This window comes from Ricinus communis, chromosome 3, assembly GCF_019578655.1.
Source record: "Ricinus communis isolate WT05 ecotype wild-type chromosome 3, ASM1957865v1, whole genome shotgun sequence".
Taxonomy (NCBI): Eukaryota; Viridiplantae; Streptophyta; class Magnoliopsida; order Malpighiales; family Euphorbiaceae; genus Ricinus; species Ricinus communis.
The window spans coordinates 28,565,645-28,581,663 of record NC_063258.1 but is presented as its reverse complement, the minus strand read 5'-3'; the positions used below and the strand labels follow the sequence as shown (position 1 = coordinate 28,581,663).

Genomic DNA, 16,019 nt, shown 5'->3' with positions numbered 1-16,019 from the left:
ATTTAAAACAACAAATTAATGAATCCATCATATGAAAAACATTTATTAATTAATAAATAATATTTCTCAGGATTAATAAATCTACTTTTAATTATAAAAGTAAAACATGATAGAATTATTACTTAATTAGAAAATAATATTTCTTTTCTTATATATACATATCCATGATTCCTTTTCTTGTATTATTAGACTTGTGAGTTAAAATCTAATCTTTCAATAGCCTTACTGTGGTATTATTTTCTTGAACAAATAAAAGGAGAAATGAAATTTAAAAATAATACCTTTAATTAATATATATAAAACCTTTACTTGAATTTCCCCCGCTCGAGAATTTATAATTAAAAAAGAAAAGAGTGTTTGTACAAAATATTAGAAATGTAAATCTTTTCTTCAAAAGAAAAAAAAGAAAGGCAGTGAAGGAGGACCCACTCCTGTTTATTTTCCGAGTTCCAAAAAAAATTCATTTTTGTCCCTAAGAAAAAAAAAAAAAAAAAAACCCACTCCACAGCTCAAAATCAAGCATCACGGCACAGCTAAAATTCGTAAGCATCAAATCAAATATAAAACAAAACAAATGGTGTCGTACGTGAACGCGTTGCTGTACGGAGTGGGAGGCATAGTGGTCGCCGGAATGGCTTTGTTGGTGGCGTTTCAGGAGAAGTTAGTGTACGTACCGGTTTTACCCGGTCTCACCAAATCCTACCCGATTACTCCAGCCCGACTCCGCCTCATTTATGAGGATGTTTGGCTCAGATCCTCCGATGGTGTCCGCCTTCATGCTTGGTTCATTAAGCTTTTCCCTGAATGCCGCGGTCAGCTCCTCTGTGTCTTTTTCTCTTTCATTTTTGTTTTTCACTTTGTTAGGGCTCATTGCTTTTATGTCATTTTATTTTTAAAATTTTGTTACTGGTGTTGAATCTTGTGGATACTAAATCTGCTAGGCATACAATTAGCTTAATTTGACTATAGTAGGTGTTGTTGCTGTTTCATGACTACTGTCATTCTGTTAAGATTCAAAGTACGACTTGGAAACACAATGCTGTTAAAACTTCTTTTTAGCTTCAAATCAGGCACATAATTAGATTTCTTTCCTAATGTCAATGTGAATGTGATCCATGAGTTGAATGTTTGCCATAGTTATTCTAGCATAACAGAGCTATTGCACAACACTTTTGCATTGTTTTGGAATAAATCTATGTACAAGAGTTCAAATTAATTGAATTCCTGCAAAATCATGTCAATTTTGGCATGATGTTATTTTTTTCAAAGTGCCTTTTTTCTTTTTAAAGTTGAAAATATTGAATCTAGCAGCTATGGGCTTTCCGGAGAAAAAAGTTAACTTAGTAGAATTCGATTTAACTGGATTTCATGCATTTTAGACCTTCCAAACACACCTTTTATGATCTTCGTTTGATTTCTTTCAATTGCCTACAAGTGCAAGCACACAGGATGCATGGACACTTGTTTCTGATGTGAAGTGTGTAGAATGAAGTAAATTAGTATGTTAGACAAACATACATGTGGAGGACCTAAATTAGTATGTTAAACATTCATATGCATGACCTGAGGTGTTATTTAGCTATTTTTCTTCTGAAATGTCATTTTCTAATTCGTGTTTATTTAGGCTTAGATAATGATGCTGTTAACTTTGCAGGTCCAACCATCTTGTTTTTCCAGGAGAATGCAGGAAGTATCCTTATCATCATTGTCATTATATGGGGTGATAAGCAGTATGTTATATTAACTATATAGTCTGTCATATTGGGTTCGGTTGTGTATTGGCTATCATAGTTTCTATTGCTATTTTGTCTCTGTTGGTCTAAACTTTTTTTCAGTGGCCTTAACTAGTAACCTGCAGATATTGCTCACCGTCTTGAAATGGTTCGCATAATGATACAAAGATTGCACTGCAATGTTTTCATGCTTTCATACCGAGGGTATGCAACAGAATTTTCTCTTCTGGCGCTTTTAGATTTTGTTTATTTTATATATTCTGGATGTGGATCCTTGCATGTGTAATGCTTATCTAGCCAAGTGAAAACAAATGCTTGATTCTTTTTGTGATGTAAACAGTTATGGAGCAAGTGATGGATACCCTTCTCAACATGGCATCACAAAGGATGCTCAGGTATGCATTTATTTTAGTTCTGTCTCCTTAACTTCAATTACCTGTTGTCTTGATTCTGTATATTTTCTGAACTGGCATGCCTTCTTTATTTGGTAGGCTGCATTGGATCATCTTTCTCAAAGGACTGACATTGACACATCTAGAATAGTTGTGTTTGGGAGATCATTGGGCGGTGCAGTTGGAGCTCTGCTAACCAAAAGCAATCCTGATAAGGTTTCAATCTATTTTATCTAGCCATTATTTGTGTTTCTTTGGTGGAAATGAAGTTCTCCCTTTGTCTTAATAGAGAAGACTAGTAACATCTTCATATGCCATTACATTTTGTGGTTGTTTCATGTTATATTGAGTTAAATTTTTGTGTTGGTGCCGATATCACTTGATGCATTGTGAATAATATTGTTCTGGCAAATACTAGTTTGTGGCTCTTCTAGTTGCTAATATGAGTAGTTTTCATGATTATGCAATGAGTAATGATCAGAGCAATCCCTTGACCTAGTCTCCTCTAAACATTTCATATGCCTTTTTCTCCAGTTGGGATATATGCTAAACCTGACCATGATGGTATTTTACGTTTCTCTCATGTTGTTTAGTTCCCTTAACAAGAATGTAGGCAAAAGAGGAAATAGATTCATTCAATGCTTCAGTAATGCATTTCAACTATGCTTCTATATCTTGTTTACCTTCTTTCTATGAAATTTCTAATTGCATAAATTGCTTTGCTTGAAAATTCTTCTATTTGGATTAGATGCTTGCTGTTAAATGCAACCAAAATCTTAAGCCAGTTACTAATTGTTGTTACTGTTTTATAGGATTCATTTATTTTGTAGTTATTTTTTTCAATTTATATTATATAGCACCAAGCATTTTTGGGCATCATCTGTGGCCTGTCTATGCTTTGCAGGTTGCTGGATTAATACTCGAAAATACTTTTACGTCTATTCTGGACATGGCTGGAGTTCTACTGCCCTTCTTAAAATGGTTTATTGGAAGTAATCATTCAAAAGGTCCAAGAATCCTTAACTTTCTTGTGCGTTCTCCGTGGAGCACCATTGACGTCATAGGGGAGGTGAGGTTAAATTTTAGAAGCTCTTGCTTTCCTTTTTCAGAACATATTCCAATTTGTTGCACCTGTAAATGTGAGCTTGAGTGGAGAGTGCATCACACATTTTTTATCATAATTCTCATGGTCACGACCACATTCTCCAAGTTTCCTTTTATTGATTGAAAATATAAGTAATACTATAGTTAAATATCCATTATACCTCTTTGCATTTTAAAGTGAATTAAAATTCATGCAACCTTGAGTATACAGCTTATGTTTCTACTGCTTTTGTAGTTATTTTCCAAGTTGCATCTATGATATCTGGAAATGGTAAAATTAGTCAGCGGTGCCTTTTATGTCTCAGTTGCACTTCTGCTCTCTGCCATTAGCTTCTGAGTGCAACACATAAATTGGTCTTTCTAATTGCAGGTTAAGCAACCAATCCTGTTTCTCTCGGGATTGCAGGATGAAATGGTTCCCCCACCCCATATGCAATTGCTTTATGCAAAGGCAGCTGCTCATAACAAGGAAAGCATCTTCGTCGAATTTCCTACTGGCATGCACATGGACACCTGGCTATCTGGCGGTGATCAGTATTGGAGAACTATTCAGCAGTTTCTTGAAAAGTATCTTCCTGAGAACAAGGAAAACGAGTCATACCATGATATCAAAGGTAATTTTTATGATCCCTAAAACTCTATAACGATCTGTCTGGAAGAAAAAAAAAATGGAAAGTGATCCACCTGACATGATACTACTAATGTCACGAAGTAAAAGTTGAGAGATGAGTTTGTCTTGACTTAGGCGGTGAGGCTCCTTTTAGCGTTCTTCTCTGAATTGAATGAATAAAAGGGACTGTCTATTTCTACGATTTGGCAGGCTGTTTCCATACTGACTTGCAATTCAGAACCATTGAATTATGGGTCCAATGCTGCTGAAACAGCAATATGGTTGGAATATTTATTCCACAAAGCATGTCTTCATTGTCTTGTACCAAAAGGAATGACATCTGATTAAGCATTTACTTTCTTTTTCTTTTACCTGGCTCCTGCTATGCTTGGCTGTAATGTTATAGTTATTTTCATCACATGAAAACATTGTATAGTCAAAGCTCAAGGATAAAACATAACCTTTCATTGGTATAAAAATCGTAGACCTGGAAGTTTCTTTCCCTTTTCTTTTGCTTTTCTTGTAGAGAAGCCTGTTAACATTATGTTTTCTTAATTCTTCTAGTTGTAACTTTCTAAGTGCTGTTGTTATTTGTTTATGCTTTTCTATTTTGATAATAACATATTTTACAAGCATTGTGGGGGGCCCACACAGCCTTGTTATATCACTTGGTTGATGGACTTTCTTTGTTTTTCTGCTTCCAGATTTTGATGGGAGGTGACTTCTTGCATGTAGAGTTTTGAGATACTGTGAATTAGCTCAAGATAGGTCCTCAAAGCATTTGTGCCTTTTGTTCTTGAAGCTGCAGCAATTAAAAGCCCTCTGTGAGAAGTTGCAGTTCCTTTAGACCTGTTCAGCACATTCTGGTTTCATCCCAGATATTTTTTTTCTTTTATTGGTTGTAGAATCTTCAGCAGATCGAGAAGTGTATACTGTACAACTCTTTGACGTATACCATTGTTAGTTAGTCAATTCTGATCTGATTGTACGAATAAGAAATATCTGATATTTTTAAAAATATATAATTGATGTAATGGACTGATTGCAATTTTATAGATAAAATCGTAGGTTGATCTTCTTCTGGAAGTTCTCTCTTCCGTTTCTGTATTAGCCTATTATAGGCCACCGTGGCCCTTGATAATGTTTCACAGTGAGTTAAGAATTGGCTTGAGAATGCTTTGGGTTGACGTTGATGGATGAAATTGTGACTAGGAGTGCAGAGTCTTTTACATGCATGGATCGCCAAATGCGCACTGATGTCACATTCATTTTGATTTTACTTCTCCAGATTCTAGCCACTTCTTGGATTTGAATTGGTTTTTGGTTTTACTATGTGCATTTATCCATGCCTAGCTAGCTCAATAATTACTTGTTATGTTTTCCATTTTTCTTGGTTTTAAACTACCAGGGCAGGGAATAAATAAGACATTTGAAGTAAAAAAGAGACATTTTTTGGAATTGCAATGCATCATCGTCAACATTGTTGCCAATTGGCCTTTTCCATCTCCTTGTACAGGCAAGACGAATAATGGCCTAAAGACCTTTAGCAATGTTTTTTCTTTTTGCACTCTTCCGGTTTATGCCCTCCAGTGCCATCGTACTGTCCATGAAAACGTCCAGTCCATGCTCATCCCCTGATTTCCTTAGGTGGCAATCCTGTTTTTCACCTTTCATTAGTAAGCTTGATGAGTTGCAAGTTATGGGCTGTGCAATCAGATTAAAAAATGGCTATTTTTATTTATTAAATATCCTTTTCACAATGAGTTTGCATTATAAAATCGCTTTTAAATTTTTAAACAGATCTTTTCAAAAGTCTTATGATTTAAAGAAATGGGTCCTTAAAAAATTCACTGTTTTATTATTATTATTTTTTTATTATTTTCTTTTTCCATAAAAAGGCCATTCATGAAGGCCCAACTTTACCTATAATGTTACAGTACAGAGGAACAGATAAATAGGATTGATTATTTAGGAATGGCAAAAATGGTCACATGAAGGAAAAAACAGGAAAAAGGAAAACAGAACCCTAGTTCTGGAAGGCTATATAAACGTCCAACTATGGCATTATCTCTCGATACCTCAAAAACCGAAGCGAGCGTCGCCGCAAACACCTAAGGGTTAGGGCTCAAGCAGGCCATGATGGATGTACACGTTAATACTCTGCGCACTCCCATATCAGACGAGATGATACAGTGTTTGCCTTTGCCACCCTGTTTCGGTGCATCATAACACATGTACGGCAGGTTTGTGATAATCACTTCTTCAGCACCACCAAATCCAGATGATTCATTACTTGATATTAACACTTAAATCAGTGTAAAAAAAAGGAGTAAGATTCTATAAAATCAATAAAAGTAAAATTTTAGAAAATAACATAAAATTTTTGATTTTATTTTATTTAGTAAAAGAAAATAATAAAGTTGAGTTTTTCTTTCAAAAAATATTTAAATTATGATTTGGTGGATTGAATTTCGATTCGATTAAAAATTCTCCGTTCAATTGATGCTTTCAAAGAACTGCAAGTTTCAACCCTTAAAAACAAAAAATAAAATCTCTATAAAGGTGATTTGATTTATACGTTTATTGATGAAAAGGCAGATTACACTACACCCAAGGCTCACGTTAGCACGGCTTATGTGGAGGCTCTTAACCAAACAGTATATGCCATGTGGTTTTACAGGTCGTTATCATCCACGTCATATTTGTTTCAAAGAAAAATTATTTATCTAGGTTGACCCTGTTCATGAATAAATACTAATCCGGAATGTCAAGTAATTATTTAAAAAAGAAAAAGAAAAAACAGTTAAAGGTCTCTCTGCTACTCTCAGTGAAAATATTAAGCAGCAGCAACAAAATATCTCCATGCCATACTTACCCCCTCTCAAACTTTAGATTTCCGTTCTTATCCTCTCTCTCTCTCTCTCTCTCTCTTTCTTCTTCTTCGAGTCTCCATAAAACCGAAAAAAGAAAAAAACAAGAGAAAGAAAGTTCTCTCTTTTAAATACTGAATTGTACGGACATGGACGGAGGGGTACAGTACAACCCAAGAACAGTTGAAGAGGTTTTTAGGGACTTTAAGGGCCGTAGAGCTGGAATGATCAAAGCCCTTACCACTGGTCTATTTCTACTAACTTAAATTTTGGGTTTTTTGGAATTTGAATTGTGTTTTTTTCCTTGTTCATTTCTTCTAACTGTCTTTTGGGTTTTTACCTCTTCTTATGCTATTCTTTTGTTACCATTTTTATGTTTTCATTTTCTATAAGCATTGTAATGTTTCTTTCGTCTAATAAGTAGTCCTTCTGGTTGTTGGATTTTTTCTTGCAGATGTGGAAGAGTTTTATCAACAGTGTGATCCTGGTTAGGGTTCTTCTGTTTCTACTTTTGTTTAATCACTTTTATAGCAGTTGTTTTTATGCTGTTTTCTTCAAAATTATGAAGTTTCAAGTTGGGACTTGGGAGCTTAAGATTTATACTTAAAAGTTTCTTTCTTGTTATGTGGGTTAGTTTTAATTTGCTTTTTCAAAAGTAGCAACTATTACTTTATTTTTAGTTATAATTATTGTTAACTGAGTAACTCAAACAATGTATAGCAGTTTTCACTTGACAATTATGTTTTACCAGTTATTTTGCTCTACTTTACCCATCTCATTGCAGTTTGAACCTTATCTGAGACATTTATAGACTTTAATGGAGCTACTTCGCTGGCTTAGTTGTGCTATCTTTTTTATTGTTTTCAGCACGCGTACAAAATGGATAATGAAGTCCCAAACTTACACCCAAATGGATTCTTTAGGACAGTAAACTATGTTTAAAGTTAATGTATATACAATTATTAACTTGTGTACCTGCACAGAGAAGGAGAATCTTTGCCTATATGGATTCCCTAATGAACAATGGGAAGTCAATTTACCTGCTGAAGAAGTGCCTCCAGAGCTCCCTGAGCCTGCATTAGGTATTAACTTTGCTAGAGACGGGATGCAAGAAAAAGACTGGCTTTCTCTTGTTGCTGTGCACAGTGATGCTTGGTTACTTGCTGTGGCTTTCTATTTTGGTGCTCGATTTGGTTTTGATAAAGCTGACAGGTATCTCTTTTTTTCCTCCTACATCTTCCAACTTTTGAGTTCGAACTGGTTGATAGTTGATAGTTAATATTTTCAAGTTGGTGCGTCTGGTTTATAGGACTAGGGTGGTTTACTGTGATCTTTCAAAATAGGTTGGGTAATTATTATAGAATAAATTGTTGCTCAAGTTAGCAGATTCTGCTTGAAGTTTTTGCCCCTGTTAGAGCCAAAAAATATGTTTTCTTATGGTAGAGCATGTCACTAGTTTGTTTTTCTTTACAGGCATGGTAGCTGGATGTGGAAATTTGTGCTTTTTAACTGTTATTTCCTAATAAAGTGTAAATTTGACACAGGAAACGTCTTTTCACTATGATAAATGATCTTCCAACAATATTTGAAGTTGTGACTGGAACTGCAAAGAAACAAGCAAAGGAGAAGTCATCAGTCTCAAATCATAGCAGTAACAAGTCCAAGTCAAGCTCGAAAGGGGTAAAAATCATTTACTTTGATAGTCAGCTGGTTTAACAAAATTTTAATGTCTATTATCTGATCATCAGTTGAAGTACCAAACTCACATTTGTAGATTGGTCCTTAGCCTTTGTTAGGTGGATTAGTAAAAAAATTATGATGAGTATGTTTCCCATATGGTGTCAGCTTATTCATGTCTCAATAACTAAGCATGAGAGCAATTTTATATTTCAAATCTTATAGATGTACCTGTAAACAACGATCCTGCCCCGATTAGTTTAGGAAAAGGCTCATTGGAGTTGAGTTATTTAAACTATTTTTTTTGTTTTAACTTTGTTAGTATTTCCAGTATGACTAAAATGCAGGGGTGATAAACACTGCAGGAATTAACAGCAAGCACCGTGTTCACTATTTGCACCCCACTTTTAGTTTTGAACTTCATCCACTTGTTGAAAATAGAATTTCAAATTACTTTCCAATAGTAATCTTGAATTTAGAAGCTGATGGCAAATTGAAAGTCTCATACTTCTCCTTGATGGGGAGACATGTTTTGTAGTGTTGTAAAATTGAAGATGTGGGGGTAACACGGTAACTTACTTTAAACTGCAGCTCTATTAGCCCAAGACTTTGTTTCTGGCTGCCTTTCTTTTAGAGATTTTTATGGCATCTGGATTGAATTGAAATTAGTGGAACTATCTGGCCTCTTGTAACCTGGTTCTACAGTTCATAATGCACATTTTTTCTACCACTTACATGAAGTAGTACCAGTTACATGATATATTTGGACTTTGGTGACTAAGAAGGATGAAGCATAGTGGATGGAGTATCTATTTTGCTACTGATGGATTGTCCATCATTTGTAAGTTTATATTGTCATGCCAAATGCTAATATTACTTTGAAAATGTGAAAACAGCGGGGATCTGAATCCGGAAAATATTCAAAGGCGCAACCTAAGGATGAAGATGAAGGATTGGATGAGGAAGATGAGGAGGAGCATGGGGATACTTTGTGCGGGGCATGTGGGGAGAACTACGCAGCAGATGAGTTCTGGATTTGTTGTGACATATGTGAGAAGTGGTTCCATGGCAAGTGTGTGAAGATCACTCCTGCTAGAGCTGAGCATATTAAGCAGTATAAATGCCCGTCGTGCAGCAACAAGAGAGCACGGCCTTGATATTTATAGGTGGGGTGAGCCCTCTCCTGTGTCCTTCCCGGTGTTCATGTCCATGTCAGCTAACTATTTAGTTAGTCAGGTTTCTATGTTGGCTCAGTATATGTATTAGGTACATCGTCTTTGAAACTCTTTTAATCTGTGTCTGTTAGTATTTGGTAATTTGCATATTTGGACATGTCTTCAACTTGATTCTAAATTTGGACATGATTTCCACTGTCTAGGAAATCCTTTCATCTGTCAAATGCAGAATGTCGAATTATTGTCATCAGATTTCAAATCTCAACTTATGCAAGCATGAATGAGATGTTTAGTCTTGGTTCTTGTGGTGTCTCACCTGAGATCTGCAAAAAGGGATTGTTTCCTTCAAGATCTAATAGTTAGGCATTAGGATGTGGGATTAAAGACTCAGACAAAAATCCTTGTGGGTGTCTTTCAGATATTCTACAGAAGAACAGTTGTTAAAATGGCAGCTAAAATTACCAATCCAGTTTCGTGGAAGAAAATTTCCTTATCTGGACAGCGGCAAGTCGACGCATCATTATTTAAATCAATCATTATGCTACTCATATTTTTCAGCTCCAACAAAGGAGCTGATGAGTCAGTTTTTTCTTTTTTTATTTAATTCATTTTTTCAATTTCTGTATTTTACATATATTTAACCAACATGTTAGTTAATAATAACGAATTGTATTAGAATTTACAGTTTTTCTTTTGAAGTATTCAGTTCATCAAATTTTACAGTACCTCAACTTGACAGGGGCATGCAAAGATTCTCATAAATTAGTTTTCCTTCTATTAGGGTTTCTAAATTTTATTTATTTATTTTTGCTTTTTGATCCTATATTGTGGAGCAAATCTGAAAAAATATGAAAAACTTCTTTCAAATTGTATAAATAATTATCTCCAAACATGATTTCTTTTTTCTTGTCAAAGTAAATAAAATCATAAGAATATTGCAATTTTCTTTTTTATACATCACTATTGAGAACAATCAATTTTAGTAAATGTTATTGGGTAAGCTTTTCTTTTTTCTTTTGTAAAAAAAAAAGAAAAGAAACAGAGAGTATATTGCAAGAAGAATTGAACATAAAAATGATTCTGCCTAAAGATGCCATCCTGGAAAACTTTTTGAGAAAACTTCAAAAAGGAAATAGAGTAGAATCACCAAAGGCAACTAAAGTCTACAAATCAGAAGAAAATGACATTAAAAAGATACAAAAGAAAGTGAGAGTTAGGGCAGAACTGGATTTGCAGCTGCCACTAAATTCATGCCCTTACGCATAAATATACACAATCATTTATAGATTCAATGTAACTTAAACCATTTTTGCATCAACTTTAATTCAATAACTCAAAATTCAATTGAGTAAACTAAACCTGTCCAAAAAGACCCAAAAAGAAAATAAGGAAAATAGAAACAACCCAAACCTGTATGAGCATGAACTCAAATCTGCACCCTGTTTGTCAATTAGTACCAAAAATGAAAGTTAGCATTACTATATACGTATATATATCTGGCAACTTTTGGTGGGCCGAAAAGCCTTGGGCCTCACATGTACAAAACGCATTTGATTTGGACCATTTTGATTTCATACACTACCAATTTATAAACTACTCATTTTCTTTATTTTCACATAAGAACTTTTCTATTTCTTTCATTCTTTCACTATCATTATTTTCAAAAGACTTTTCATTTGTTTACTAATATTTGGATGTTTTCTTGGAAAAATTAAAATTAAGGTTGAATATTATTACATGACATCAAGCATAACTCAACACTCCCATGTGACCATGTGGGTGTATCATGGGGTTTTGAATTAAAAAATCTAAGAATAAAAATAGCCGTTTGTTTAATACTATCTGAATCCACGTCCATTTTAAGAATACTTATCCAAACTCGTTCTAAATCCGTTTAAAAAGTTGTCCATATTACCTGAACCTGTTCCAAATCCTAATAGAAATATCTGCATACTATCTGAACTCGATTAAAATCTGTTTAAATTAAATATTCGGATAATTAAATGGGTATCCGTTTATAATAATTTAAATTAGTGAAAATAAAAATTTATAAACATAAACTAATCAAGTCTAAGTATTCAACATTAAGTGTTCTATATATTAATACAAACTAAGTATAAATTTAATAAAATTTAAAATAATGTTATAAATAATAAAAATAAAATAAAATAAAATATTTATTATAACTTGTATATTTTTCAACTCCATATTCAAATGGTTTATCTACCATATATATATATATATATATATATATGCAAATATTTTTCTATAAAAAAACCATCAAATGACTTAATAGTAGAATGATCTTGCTTTAATAAAAGGTCTAAAATTCAATATTTATGAGAAACAAAATAATAAAAAATATTTTTTAATGGGTCTAATAGAGACCTACACGACAGGCTATTAGCTCAAAGAAACAAAAAGAAAGTAAAGGTTTAGGTAGGGTATCCACGAATACCTTATAAAATACCTGTTTGGATAAACGGATAGTGGTTTTGGGTACCATATACCGGTTATAATAAAGTTCGGATAACGTGTATTTGTATGGTCGAATCCGAACTTGTTAAATTTAAATTTCAAATTCGTTTATTATTATCCAAATTTGTTCCAATAAAGTTCGATCGGATTAGATATAAAAAAATATCCATATTCAAATTTATTTCAACAGAATTCAATCAGATCGGACATTAAAAAATACTTGCTCTAATGCCAAATGTAACACTTTGATATTCAATAATTGAGTATGGAATTTGAAAATCCCAAACTGTACCGAAAAATCAAACCGGAAATATTCGTTGATCTATGAAGTAGGGCTGAACACGGTGCTCACCACTGTTGTTCAACTCATCATTCCAAATATTAGTTGCAAACAATGATGGGACCGGGTCAGAAGGCTACGGTATATACATATAGTTTTTCTTTTGCATTTCCCATTTTGATACCTCTAAAAAGATATAATATAGTATTTCACTTAATATTCTTTTTTCTTTTCACATAATTATGGACATATATGACTTGATATGAAATAAATGATCTTATATGAAATAACATCTATAAGACTTACTTAGTCACTGCTTAGAAAGTACTTTCTAAAATTTCCTAGTGATGACCTCTGAAGTGATGAGAAAGTCTTTAACTTATGGAAACGGAAACAATGTTCAGGAAATTTCCTTTAATGTGGCAAGTAAGCAACTTCTTTTTGTTTTCACATTCACCACAATTTTAAAGCCTTGCACACAGTAGGATAGCTAAAAGACATATTCAGGTTGGTTAAGAATTCGATCTCTTTGTTAATAGAGAAAGAAAAGGTGCTTTTAAGTGGAGGCTATTTCTGGGTCAGTGGTCAAGTTCAGACTCCTACATTAAAAATAAAAAAAGATAATAACAATTTACCCACCAACCATACCACGTTTTCTTCCTTGATATGAAGGCTGCATAAGTATTGACAAACTTCCACTCACTTTCCATGTAATATTGTCCACTAGACTGAAGCTTTTGTTAAAAAGAAAGAAAATCTAAAAAGACTTGGACCGTTGACGCACCCCTTTCCCACTTGTTATAGCCCAACAACCATACTTTCTATAGCTATAAGTAGACATTGCATATTTCGTTTCAAGATCAGAGCTAACTAACCAGAACAAAGTGCAGTGTAGTCTAGCACTTGCTGTTGCTCATACAACACCCAGAAGAAATTGCCTTTTTCCCTTGCTTTCTTTGTCGCCAATGGCCTCCTCTATTGAATCTATTTGTACAGATTCTTTTGTAACCTCCCCACCACATTGGAAGAAGGCTGCAGAGTCTCTCCAATCTTCCCATTTTGATGAGGTATGTCAAATGGTGTCACAATTTGCCAATGCTAAAGCTGTTGACATCCAAGGCACAACCCTTACTGTTGCTCAAGTCACTGCCATCTCTCGTCGGACCGAAGTTAAGGTTCGCCTTGACGAGGCCGCTGCTCGTGATCGTGTGGCGAAGAGTGCAGAATGGGTGGCTGATAACATCTCCCGCGGGACTGATACTTATGGTGTCACTACTGGCTTTGGTGCCACTTCTCATAGAAGGACTAATAAAACTGCCGATCTTCAGACAGAGCTCATTCGGTTCCTGAATGCTGGAGTAATCGGCAAAGAGAATCTACCCACCAGTTACTCCAAGGCAGCTATGCTTGTTCGCGCCAACACCCTAATGCAAGGTTATTCTGGCATTCGCTGGGACATTCTTGATTCCATTTCCAAGCTTATGAATGAAAATTTGATCCCCAGACTGCCTCTAAGAGGGACTATTACAGCCTCTGGTGATCTTGTACCCTTGTCTTACATTGCTGGCTTGTTAACCGGCCGTCATAATTCCAAGGTGGTCACACCTGAAGGTGAAGAGATTACTGCTACAGAAGCTTTGAACAGAGCTGGGATTCCAGCTCCTTTCGAGCTACAAGCGAAGGAAGGTTTAGCTCTTGTCAACGGAACTGCAGTTGGCTCAGCGGTAGCTGCTACTGTTTGTTTCGATGCAAACATTTTGGCGCTTCTTGCAGAAATTCTCTCCGCTTTGTTCTGCGAGGTAATGCATGGCAAGCCAGAGTACACAGATCCTCTTACTCATGAGCTCAAGCATCATCCTGGCCAGATCGAAGCAGCTGCTATCATGAAACACTTGTTAGATGAAAGCGATTACATGAAAGAAGCAAAAATCCGTCACGAGAAAGACCCGCTGACGAAGCCTAAGCAAGATCGATATGCGATAAGAACTTCACCACAATGGCTGGGTCCCCAGATTGAGGTTATCCGGGCAGCCACTCATTCGATTGAGAGGGAAATCAACTCTGTCAATGATAATCCGCTGATTGATGTTGCTCGTGATCTTGCACTTCACGGGGGGAATTTCCAAGGAACACCTATTGGTGTTTCGATGGACAATCTCAGGATTGCTATTGCAGCAATAGGAAAGCTGATGTTTGCTCAGTTCTCGGAACTTGTCTGTGACTACTACAACAATGGGCTGCCATCAAATTTGAGTGGAGGGCCTAATCCAAGCTTAGACTATGGATTGAAAGGAGCAGAAATCGCCATGGCTTCATACTGTTCAGAGCTTCAGTACTTGGCAAATCCTGTAACTACTCATGTTCAAAGCGCTGAACAGCACAATCAAGATGTGAATTCTCTTGGCTTGATTTCAGCAAGAAAAAGCGCTGAAGCCATTGAGATCTTGACGCTCATGTCCTCGACATTCATGGTCGGACTTTGCCAGGCAATTGATCTAAGGCATTTGGAGGAGAACATGAAGGAAGTTGTGAAACAAGTCGTGCGACAAGTAGTAAGAAAAACCCTTTACATTTCTGAAGAGGGATCGCTACTCGAATCGCGTTTCTGCGAGAAAGAACTCCTGCAAGTTGTTCAGCATCAACCTGTCTTCTCCTATCTTGACGACCCAACAAATCCTTCTTATGCCCTTTTGCCTAAACTGCAAGAAGTAATTGTTAAAAGAGCACTTAACGATTCTAAATCAGGTAATTCTGATGAAAATGCCTTCACAATATTCAAGCGGATACCAGTTTTCATGGAAGAGTTAAATTCAAGACTAGGAGAATATGTGTCGAAAGCGAGAGAGAAGTTTGACAAAGGAGAATTTGGCATTGAAAACCGGATCAAGAAATGCAGGACTTATCCTATATATGAATTTGTGAGAAGTGAAGTTGGGACCGAGCTTCTCAGTGGAGCAAAGAAAGTGAGTCCTGGAGAGGATATTGAGAAAGTTTACGAGGCTGTTAATGAAGGAAAGTTAGGAGAAGTCTTGTTGAAGTGCTTGACAGATTGGAAAGAGACATCATTTATTATGTAGCTGCGATGTTTATGTAATCATAGGAAATCTTACATCATTCTATTTGTTCATACAATTGTACGAGATCTATGTCTGTATCTGAACTTAATTAGTAATAACAAATCCTCATTTTCAAAATGTCTTATTTGTTTTTAATATATAATTTAGATCATTCTAGAGAAATTTTTAAATAAATTTTTTGTACCGACACATTTAATAAAAATGAGTAACATAAGTTGTTGTGAAGAATTCTATTTCCCCTACCTCCCAATGAAACCAAAACAACAAATATATATGACCACCCTTCTACCATACTACACCGTATACATATCAAACAGTATACCTATACAATACATATATACAGTACAGTATGTATCTCGTAACACCCCTCCTCAAGTTGGAGCGTGCAAATCTCGGACGCCCAACTTAGCCAACAAAAATTCAAACTGTGACTTTCCCAAGTCTTTCGTGAATATGTCCGCCAACTGAACCTTCATAGAAACATATGATGGATCAATCAAGCCCTCTAAAATTGCATCTCTAACAAAGTGGCAATCGGCTTCTATGTGTTTAGTGCGCTCATGAAAAACTGGATTGTGAGCGATACAAAGCCGTGACTCCTAAATCTCCTAGCGATTGCTTTA

The 16,019-nt window shown here is 35.3% G+C and overlaps 3 protein-coding genes across 4 annotated transcripts; all 3 read left to right on the top strand.

The window, feature by feature from the left end:
- Positions 1-387: 387 nt before the first annotated feature.
- LOC8272512 (alpha/beta hydrolase domain-containing protein WAV2) lies at positions 388-4,925 on the top strand. Its single transcript, XM_048371854.1, has 8 exons — positions 388-812; positions 1,655-1,690; positions 1,859-1,937; positions 2,074-2,128; positions 2,225-2,341; positions 3,030-3,194; positions 3,600-3,843; positions 4,544-4,925. The coding sequence occupies exons 1-8, from the start codon at positions 575-577 to the stop codon at positions 4,558-4,560; spliced, it is 951 nt and encodes a 316-aa protein (XP_048227811.1). The 5' UTR covers positions 388-574; the 3' UTR covers positions 4,561-4,925.
- Positions 4,926-6,708: 1,783 nt separating this feature from the next.
- LOC8272513 (PHD finger protein ALFIN-LIKE 4) lies at positions 6,709-9,811 on the top strand. Of its 2 annotated transcripts, XR_001534880.3 has the most exons (6): positions 6,709-6,955; positions 7,164-7,196; positions 7,693-7,921; positions 8,254-8,389; positions 9,283-9,652; positions 9,765-9,811. XR_001534880.3 is itself a non-coding variant. In XM_002514030.4 (5 exons), the coding sequence occupies exons 1-5, from the start codon at positions 6,859-6,861 to the stop codon at positions 9,541-9,543; spliced, it is 756 nt and encodes a 251-aa protein (XP_002514076.1). In that variant the 5' UTR covers positions 6,709-6,858; the 3' UTR covers positions 9,544-9,811. The 2 variants fall into 2 exon arrangements, 1 of the variants encoding a protein (XP_002514076.1); XM_002514030.4 differs by having other exon boundaries at positions 9,283-9,811.
- Positions 9,812-13,164: 3,353 nt separating this feature from the next.
- On the top strand, positions 13,165-15,513 carry LOC8272514 (phenylalanine ammonia-lyase-like). The gene has a single exon (XM_015716346.3). The coding sequence runs from the start codon at positions 13,285-13,287 to the stop codon at positions 15,394-15,396; it is 2,112 nt and encodes a 703-aa protein (XP_015571832.2). The 5' UTR covers positions 13,165-13,284; the 3' UTR covers positions 15,397-15,513.
- Positions 15,514-16,019: the final 506 nt, after the last annotated feature.